Genomic DNA, 10,159 nt, shown 5'->3' on the forward strand with positions numbered 1-10,159 from the left:
ATTCAAACTGGAACAGGTACAAAGAAGGGCCACTAGGATGATCCGAGGAATGGAAAACCTGTCTTATGAAAGGAGACTCAAGGAGCTTGGCTTGTTTACTTTAACCAAAAGAAGGCTGAGGGGGGACATGATTGCACTGTTTAAATATATTAGAGGGATAAATACCAGGGAGGGAGAGGAATTATTTAAGTTTAATACCAATGTGGACACAAGAACAAATGGCTATAAGCTGGCTAGTAGGAAGTTTAGACTTGAGATTAGACGAAGGTTTCTAACCATTAGAGGAGTGAAGTTCTGGAACGGCCTTCCAAGGGAAGTAGTGGGGGCAAAAGATCTATCTGGCTTCAAGATTAAACTAGATGGGTTTATGAAGGGGATGGTTTGATGAGATAACAGGATCTTGGTATCTAGCTGACCATTCATTATCAGTGGGAAATAGGTTAATGGAGGGATGATAGGAGTTACTATAGAGAACTTTCTGGGTGTCTGGCTGATGAGTCTTGCCCACATGCTCAGGGTTTAGCTGATCACCATATTTGGGGTCGGGAAGGAATTTTCCTCCAGGGTAGATTGGCAGAGGCCCTGGAGGTTTTTCGCCTTCCTCTGTAGCATGGGGTACAGATCACAGCTAGAGGATCTCTGCATCTTGGGGTCTTCAAAGTATTTGAAGGCTTCAATATCTGAGATATAGGTGAGAGGATTATTCTAGGAGGGGTGGGTGAGATTTTGTGGCCTGCACTGTGCAGGGGGTCAGACTAGATGATCATAATGGTCCCTTCTGACCTTGGAGTCTATGAGTCTATAAATCGCTGCCGGAGCGCAGCACAGTGCATTCTGGGCAGCACTGAGCTGCTGGGGGGAAGAGAGCCACACTCTGGAAAACACTGAGAACTGTCTGCCCCTGACTCTGCCCCTTATGCCCAAGGCATACACCTTGCTCAGTGGCTTGTGGGGGCTGTCAGCGCCCCTGATTACATAACTGCAGGACACCTTTAGTAATACTTTATAGAACTCTTTTCAATTCAAACACTAATTATATCTATATAGCATCACTGAAATGCAGCTACATCTGGTGTGGAGGGTAACAACTAACCCTGACATTGTACAACAGTGAATGGATGGAAAATATTGCCTGGGGATGACAGACTCCTCTTACAAAAACTCTTGTCTCTTACAAAAATGCCTAAAAAAGCAGATAAGACCCCTACTGCTAAGGTCTTATCCCAAACACCCACACACAAGAAACTGCATGGAACTGAATGAATCGATCACAGGATGATGATGGGACCAGGCGAATCCTGCTGACCCTCAGGCTGCAGCAAACCATTTCAAACTAGAGATGCTTAGACCATGTAAATTACCTTTCCACCCCAAAACATTTCTAACTTGGTAATTTTTTGTTCCTCTTTGCAGAGTGGCAAACCATTAGACATTGTCCATTTGGCAGAAATTTTACAAGACATCGCAGTTAATTACTTTTTCCTCATTTCTGCCAAAATACAGCTTCAGTCTTACCTGCACTTGAGAAAAACGCTTCTGCGTTAGCCAATGTTTGCAAGATTTTTTCCTCTCAGACGCGCTGCTGCCAAAAGTGCTTGGTGGTGTGCTCCTAGCCGGGGATGAGATGGCTCCCTGAAGAGATTTAACAGAAGGAAAAAATCTGCATAATAAGAAGTTTTGGTTTATGAACTTCACGCTGCCCATCTTTCCACCTAAGTAATAAACTCAAATTCCTTTATAATGGGGGTCTCAAACTCACAGCCTGCAGACCATCTAAAGGCCACAGCATATTTGCAATCTGGCCCAGGAGTCCTGGCAGCCTGGGGGCTGTGTCCGTCCCTGTCCCCAAAGGCCGGTCTCTTCCTGTCACCACCCCACCCTCTTTTCCCCATTGTCTCCCAACTCCCTGAGGGACATGGCCTGGGGGCTATCGGAGGGGGGCTGGCGCAGGGCAGCAGCAGTGCCTGGCCCTTACCCAGAAGCTGCAGGGAAGCAGAGTGAGTGTGCTTGCCAAGAGTGTTTCCCTACCCCTTCCCCTTTTGTCCTGAGTGAAAGGGTTTAGAGCAGCACAAGGGAGCTCTGGAGTAGGGGCTTTCCTGGAGATAAGAGAGGTGTGTCAGAGCAACGTTCGAGGCAGAAGGGACATATCAAGGCTGGGGCTGCAAGCCAGAGCACTGCAGAGATGCCAAGCAGGGCTGCCACTCATAGGCAGCTATAGAGTGGTTGGCATAACTCAAACAGACCTTGGAGCAGCCTGCTACATCAAGGACAGTTTCTGCTCATGGAACAGCTTAGGACTGAAGGACACAATGGTGTCCTAAAACCCCCTTTGTTCCTTCTCCCTCTGGATTACAAAGTTCTGTGCTGGCCCTTTACAAGTCTGTACCTGTTAGAATCTCAACTTTTATGTTTATATTCTTCAAAGCTGGATAAATGTAGAAACTCCTGGAGTACCCCATTACAGATGTTGGTTTCATATGTCCCACTCTAGGGTTTCACAGGGTAAAGAAATGAATTGTTACCTACCTGTTCCGGACTCTGCAGGTCATACTCTGCCTGGGACCTGGGACATTTCAGATTTAATAACCAGTGGTTCTTTGAACCATCCATGTTAGACACTCCTGAGCAGGGCTAGAAACAGTATTAAAATAAGTAAAAAGATGTTACAAGTCATAGCACACACTAAAAGGTTATTTCTTGCAATGCAGCCAACCAAGTTACCCAGGAGTTTCTAAATGCTGCCAGAACATTTGCCTATATGTGCATATCACAGCAAGTCAAATTGAAGAAGATAAAAAATGTCGGTTTTACAGTCAGATGCACCCTCTCACACTGTCTACTGTAATCTTCCGAACAAACAAGTTGGTTGATTTTGTACTCTCAGACAAAGTTGTTTCAATAGGACACAACAGTGTTTGTCACAACATCATCTCTGAAGATTTTTTTTACTATTAAATTCTATCATCTTACATTTACAGAGGCACAGTGTTCCTAGGCACTTTGAAACCTCTACTGTGCTTCATCTTGGGGATGACCACATTTTTACGGGCTGGTGAAGTGATTTCTGAATGCAAAAAACTAATATTAAAGCAACACTGATGCTATGAGATCAAGCTAGGAAATTCCAAGCTATAGCCTAGCCACTTTGTGTATCTTGTCTATTTTATATATAGCCAAGACATCAGGGGCTCATACAATTGCACATCCTCTAGAGCCAGCAATGCCCCTCTGCCATGTATATTGACCAAACTGGACAGTCTCTGCAACAAAGGATAAACAGACACAAATCAGACATCAGGAACGGTAACACACATAAACCAGTAGGGGAACATTTTAACATATCTAGACATGTAATAATGGATTTAAAAGTAGCCATTCTTCTACAAAGGAATGTTACCACCCAATTACAGAGAGAGACTGCTGAACTAGAATTCATTTACAAATCTGACACTGTCAACCTAGGCTTGAATAACTACATTAACTGGAACAAAAGACAGGACTATGCAGCACTTTAAAGACTAACAAGATGGTTTATTAGGTGATGACTTCCTCAAATCAAATTGTGGAAGACAATCAGAGGAAGTGGGTCTGGCCCACAAAAGCTCATCACCTAATAAACCATCTTGTTAGTCTTTAAAGTGCTGCATAGCCCTGTTTTTTGTTTCAACAAGACCAGACTAACATGGCTACATCTCTATTACTATTCTACATTAACTGGTTAATGCACTACAAAGCCAATTTCCCCTGCCTCTGACATTATCATTTCACATAAAAAACTATAAATGGGACACATCCAGCCTACTTAATTAGCTTAATTAACAAAGTCCTACAATTGACAGGTAACTAACTGCTTTTGCTGAAATATATATCAGTGGTTCCCAAACTTTTCAAGCATATGGACCCCTTTTCAATCGGTTAAAATTTTATGGACTCCCCAAGGAGAGCAGTGGGAAGCGGCAGCCAGCCTGTCCTTTGGCCCATGCTGCTTCCTCAGCTCCTGCCCCTTTCATCACCTACCCATACACAGAGGATATGGCGCGGGAACTCTCCTGGCCAAAGGCAGCTCCTGCCGTGGCACTCTGCCTTGGCTGGGCATGGAGCCCTGGGGGAGAAAGAAAAAGAAAAAGAAAAAGAAAAAGAAAAAGAAAAAGAAGGATTGGGCCCACCGCAGGACTGAGAGAGGGCAGATAGCGGGAGCATAAACAGCAGCACAGATGGCAGCAGAAGGATGGATGGTGCCTCCTGGTAAATCAAGATCCCATCCCAAGGTGGAAGGTGGAGCGCATGCAGCCAGTAGTGAGTGGCGAACCCCAGGAGAGAATCGACTAGAAAGTCCCAGTCCTGCACTTGGCCTGAGCCTTGCCTTGCTATGCTTTTCCTAAACTTTCTGAGGACCCTCTACATTACCATCGCAGACCACCAGGGGTCTGCAGACCACACGTTGGAAAGCACAAATTGTATATCTCGGATTCTGTTATTTCCATTCCAACTCATCTGATGACGTGGGTTTTACCCATGAAAGCTCATGATCCTATATATTTGTTAGTCTCTAAAGACATGTCTACACTGGGGAGTTATTTTGAAATAACAAGAAGAGTATCCACACTACCAAGCCTATTATTTTGAAATAATGGGCTTGTTATTTCGAAATAATAACTCCTGTTTGTGAAGAGGAAAAAGCTTATTTCAAAATAGTTATTTTGGGAGTTATTATTTCAAAATAACTTATTTTGAAATATGTGTAGACATAGCCTAAGGTGCCACAGGACTACTCGTTTTCTATTTTATAGCATACATTACTAAGAAAAAGTAATATATTAAGGTTTATACATAGCGGCTGTGTCTAGACTGCATCCCTTTTCCGTAAAAGGGATGCAAATTAGACATATCGCAATTGCAAATGAAGCGGGGATTTAAATCCCCCCCGCTTCATTAGCATAAAAATCGCTGCCGCTTTTTTCCAGCTCGGAGCTTTGCCGGAAAAAAGCACTAGTCTAGACGCGGATCTTTCGGAAAATAAAGCCTTTTCCAAAAGATCCCTTATCCCTCTTAAAATGAAAAAGAAAATGAGGGATAAGGGATCTTTCGGAAAAGGCTTTATTTTCCGAAAGATCCGCGTCTAGACTGGCACTTTTTTCCGCCAAAGCTCCGAGCCGGAAAAAAGCAGCAGCCATTTTTATGCTAATGAAGCAGGGGGATGCTCCTCTGAGGGAGAGGATCCCAGTTGTTAGGAACGGGCATCTAATAATAATTGGGAATAAATAAATCATACATAGTGGGGTTTGTGATGACAGAGAACTGAATCATGAAGTCTACCAGGTGTGAAGCTTGCACATCTTTGAGGCATCTAGATAAACCTATTTATAATGCTGGGGAGGAGCCAGTGGCTGTGATACTCACAGAGGTACCAATGACATATGGAAAGTAGAAGAGAAGTCTTGAAGGGCAAATTTAGACAGATAGACAAGAGATGAAAGTCCAGGACCTCCATGATAGCATTCTCTGAAATGCTTCTAGTTCAATACACAGGGTCCGTTAGAAAGGCAGAACTGTAATATTTCAATGAGTGGATGACATTTAGAGGGGAGATTTAGGCTTATAAGGAATTAGGAAACCCTTTGAAAAAAGAGGAGCTTGTACATAGAGTGGGCTCCTCCTAAACTAAAAGAGAAGCAGACTGCTGGCATATAAAATTAAAAAGGTCATAGAGGAGTTTTAAAACTAAGGCCTGAGGAAAAGCAGACAGGTATGAAGGAACACACAGTTCAGACTGTTTCACGAGACATAAAGGATCTGACGACAAAGGGTTCTGGGGTTGGCTGATCCCCGTCCAGACTACCATGCTGTGCCGACAATCAGCTGATCGGCACAGCGCGGCAGCCATTTTGATGTAAACGAAGCAGCAATTATTTAAATCGCCGCTTCTTTTTGCTATGTCTAGTAAACTCATCTACATGGCTCCGTCGACGGAGCCATGTAGTCTAGATACACCCTAAAGTTTTACACTGTTTTGTTTCTGATTGCAGTTATGTAACAAAAAATATCTGCACTTTCACGATAAAGAACTTTCACTACAGTAATTTTGTGAAGTGAAAAATATGATTTCACTTGTCATTTTTACAGTGCAAATATTTGCAAAAAACATATAAAGTGAGCACACTGTACACTTTGTATTCTGTAATTGAAATCAATATATTTGAAAACAGATAAACATTCAAAATATTTAATAAATTTCAATAGGTATTCTATTGCTTAAAAGTAATTAGAACTGTGATTAATCATTAATCATTTTTAAAATGAGATTAATTTTTGAGTTAATCATGTGAGATGACTGTGATTAACAGACAACTCTACAAAACAGTAAAGATTGCTGAATGATTAATATGCAGAATCATTAATATGTACTTAACTACTTCTGAAAGAGACACTATATCCTCTGTACCTGCAAAGGAGTTGAGGGTGCCCAGGTTAGCCAATCTTTTGAAGATTTTCTTTTGCACAGAGTTCTTATTGTTCTGATCTTCTTGGACACTGATGGTGAGATTCCCTGGACAGGCTTAAAATAAGAAAAACACATTAATATTATACTGTCCAAACTTAAAAAAATAATCATGCTGACCTCCCTTCAACCTAGTTACCTAAAGCAATTTTGCTTACAACAAGGGCATAATAACAATCACGTAAGACTCTACCCAGTGTTTGACAGGGAAAGGATGTTTGAGCATGGAAGAGAAGAAATGTCTGTCCTTGTTCCATGGCTGGGTTCTTCTGTAAGAAACACAGAAGGGGTCCAGTTGGAGATAATTCTCCATGAGAAGGGAGGATATATGAAGTAGCTTTAGGAAGTCATCCTCCTGTAGATATCTGCCTGTTACAAGGACCAGGAGAGAAGGATAGATTCTGGCTTCACAAGCTTTTCTAAATCTTAAAGACTCAGGTTGAGATGAAGTCTTAGTCCTCTCTTATACTGGTCTGTTTTTGTTTTGTTTTGTTTTGTTTTTTTACTCTGGCTATGAGAAGCCAAATTGTCATGTTTAATATTAGCCATGGGCCTAGTTACCTGAGATACTCACAGGTTTTTTAATTTAGCAGATTCTGGACTGAGAGTATGATGCTGAACAAAGAGCTAGATGAGGGTCTGTAAGGGTAGGCTGGAAAGAGACAGATCTGGAGGTATGTGTTTACTTGACACTAAGAGATAGTTTTCCATTTTTTTAAAAAAAATAAACATTTAACATCCACTTTAATTTTACATAGTACAGAGAATAGTTTCACCCTAAAGAATGGTAAATGCTGTTTCTGTGAGGCTTTACCAATATAAAGGCTGAGTATAACACTAGGGGTACGTCTAAACTACATGGCTCCGTCGACGGAGCCATGTAGATTTGTTTTTTTGGCAAAGGCAAATGAAGCCGCGATTTAAATGATCGCGGCTTCATTTAAATTCACATGGCTGCCGCGCTGAGCCGACAAACAGCTAATCAGCTGTTTGTCGGCTCAGCGCGGCAGCCATGTGAATTTAAATGAAGCCACAATCATTTAAATCGCGGCTTCATTTGCCTTTGCCTATCTGTCTAACCTACATGGCTCCATCGATGGAGCTATGTAGTCTAGACACAGCCTGAGTGTCTAGTCTACTCTGCTTAGCACAAGAAGTGCTAGGGGGATATAGACCACTGATTCAAGCAAGATAGACATCAGCTGGCTGTTCTTCCTGACAGGTAAAGACAAGAGCAGAATGGGCTGACCATAATTACAGTCACCATAATACTGTAAGTGATTTTAACCACATTGTTCTAGCCATAGGGGAAAGGAGTTGGATTTTCAACCTCACCCTGCTCAAGCACAAGAGAGCAGGAGCAGGAGTGAACTAAACATCCCCCAAGAAGTCAGGGCTCCTAGAGCTCTTCTCCTTTCACATGGAGGCCTAACAAATACTACACAGAAACTGGAGGGAATCTTGAGCTAGTAATTTCAGATATTAAGTATGGTCTCCTCTTGTCCCACACTTAGCTCTGACCCTGTCTAGCCCTATGGATGCAGAAACCAATTTCTTGCATTGCTCACCTGTTCTAGCACTTGCACATCATGTTTGTTTTGAGATCCTGGACAATAAACCCTTATGAGCCAGTCTTCATACAAACTTTTCCTCCTTGTCTCTATAGATGTTACTGAGTCAGGCTGGAAACAACAAGAAAATGACCATGAGCAAATGAAAACTAGAGCGCAGGCAATAAGTGGTTAGTTTTCAAACACTGGACAAATCAAATTTGTTGTGATGGAAATGACTAAAGCATTTCTAAATTCTGAAAGAAAGAGAATTACTGTCAACATGAATGAGATTTAAACAAATGTCAGTTTTACAATGAGTTGCTATCTCTGCAACCTCAAAATCAAGTGGGTTGCAATCATGATGTTTCTCAGATCATTTTTTCAGCCCTGGAAATAATTTTGCCTAACTTAAAATTCCTGAAGTTACAGTTGGTGTAAGCCTCCTATTTTACTATTTGTCCTAAACTGTTGTTTGTTCTAGTGCTTTTCTAAACTGTTCTGCCAAAAGCTATATATTTAAGGAATGTATTCCTACACCTGCTAAGTTTCTCTCTTCAGTAAATCCACAACTTTCTGCTACAAAGGTCTTGTAAGTTAAAAAATTCACCTCTGGTCAAAACTGAATTGTCTTGGACTCTTCGAAGAAAAATGGTTTAATAACTGCAGTGACTAAGTATCAGAAGACTAGTATCCTTACCCACATACCTGGAAGTAACACCTGCCCTGAATAGACATGCCATGGTGATTAACAAACCAGGGCTCTGCTTTAACCCACAAGGACACTGTTTCCATAGTTACTGCAGGCTGTTTTCAAACACCTCAGATGTTTTCCGACTTGCAACTGAACATAAGAGCTAATTTCTACTGTAGATAGGATCCAACACTACGAACTGCCTCTGGAAAGGGTGCAGACAAACGGCATACTGTTTTCCCTTCAGGAAACAGACACAAGCAGGCAGCCACGCATTACACGAATTGGTATTTCAGAAAGGTCTTTAGCCTTGTGGAGTGCAGTGAAGGATGGAATGACAACAGTCACATGGATCACATTAGCGAGTCCACGGACACTCTCTCAATGACTTAACCACCTGCATTCTGCTACAAAGACCTTTTACATCTGCACTTGAAAGGGAATCCTCTGAACTGTCATTCATGTTAAAATTCGACACTTTCCTAAAAGGACTCAACAAACATTTGAACTATCTCACCCATTACCAAGATAGTTTCCCCAATTATCACCTCTAATACCATTAACTCACAAACATCCCACTCTCCCTACCTCTAATATCATCAATTCACAGACACTTACCTTCCTTCCTTCCCCTCTCCCCCCCCCCCCCCCGCATCCCCCTCCTGTTCTGCAATGTGATTTGTCCTTTTCATATTTGTTCATTTTTTTTAATTGTATCCTTTGGTATATATGGCTGTGACTACTTTCTTCCACTATTTGATCTGAGGAAGTGGGTCTGGCCCACGAAAGCTCATCATCTAATAAACCATCTTGTTAGTCTTTAAAGTGCTACATTGTCCTGCATTTTGCTTCAGCTACCCCAGACTAACACGGCTACATTTCTATCACTATTCCCCAAGTGAAGTGACTGCAAAGTGCCCCAAGAGTGTGATCCATGTACCCTGCCTCAGGACTGTCTTTATGTGGTGGAGAAGGACATCACTGACCAGGAAGGAACAGCTGCCTGCTCTCTGGGCAACGATCCCCCTCCCTCCCATTAAAGAGAGCCAGTGCCAGCAAGTGGTTAGAGCAGAGTACAGGATGCCTGAGATCTACGCCCAGCTCTGATGCTGGCTGTGGGCAAAGCGATTCTGTCTTCGGTGCCTCAGTTTCCCCCCTGGGTAACGCTGCGCTGGGTGCCCACGCTCCGAGCCCGACTTACACGGGCGGGGTCCTGCGGGTCCAGGGATGGGCTGGGCACAGATGGGACTCGCCCCTGCTGTGCAGCTGTGCTGCCTGTAGCCTCCATGGAGCCTGCGCAAGACTCCCCCGCCCGCCTGAGGGGAAGGTGTTACCCGCTCTGGGTGCCCGGCAACCCCTGCCCCTGGGCGCAGCTAGGGCCGCCTCACCCACACCGGTGGCACTGAATCCCTCCGC

General features: G+C 43.0%; 1 protein-coding gene across 7 annotated transcripts in view; it reads right to left on the reverse strand.

The window, feature by feature from the left end:
- FAM228B (family with sequence similarity 228 member B) overlaps positions 1-10,139 on the reverse strand; it is a 59,832-nt gene extending 49,693 nt beyond the window's left edge. For 3 of the 7 annotated variants that reach the window (XR_012902479.1, XR_003088467.2, XM_075923404.1), the window contains exons 1-5: positions 9,945-10,137; positions 8,068-8,181; positions 6,443-6,556; positions 2,527-2,631; positions 1,516-1,632 (exon numbers count right to left, since the gene is read on the reverse strand). Coding sequence is in view for 2 of the 7 variants with exons in the window: in XM_075923404.1 (XP_075779519.1) it covers positions 1,516-1,632; positions 2,527-2,631; positions 6,443-6,556; positions 8,068-8,181; positions 9,945-10,031 (537 nt within the window). In the remaining 5 variants the exon portion in view is untranslated. Of the gene's footprint in view, positions 1-1,515; positions 1,633-2,526; positions 2,632-4,017; positions 4,103-6,442; positions 6,557-8,067; positions 8,182-9,944 lie in introns of those variants that run through there. The other 4 variants (XR_003088469.2, XR_003088470.2, XM_025182350.2 and 1 more) reach the window with 4 other exon arrangements.
- Positions 10,140-10,159: the final 20 nt, after the last annotated feature.

The sequence above is a fragment of the Pelodiscus sinensis genome, chromosome 3 (genome assembly GCF_049634645.1).
Source record: "Pelodiscus sinensis isolate JC-2024 chromosome 3, ASM4963464v1, whole genome shotgun sequence".
Classification (NCBI taxonomy): domain Eukaryota; kingdom Metazoa; phylum Chordata; order Testudines; family Trionychidae; genus Pelodiscus; species Pelodiscus sinensis.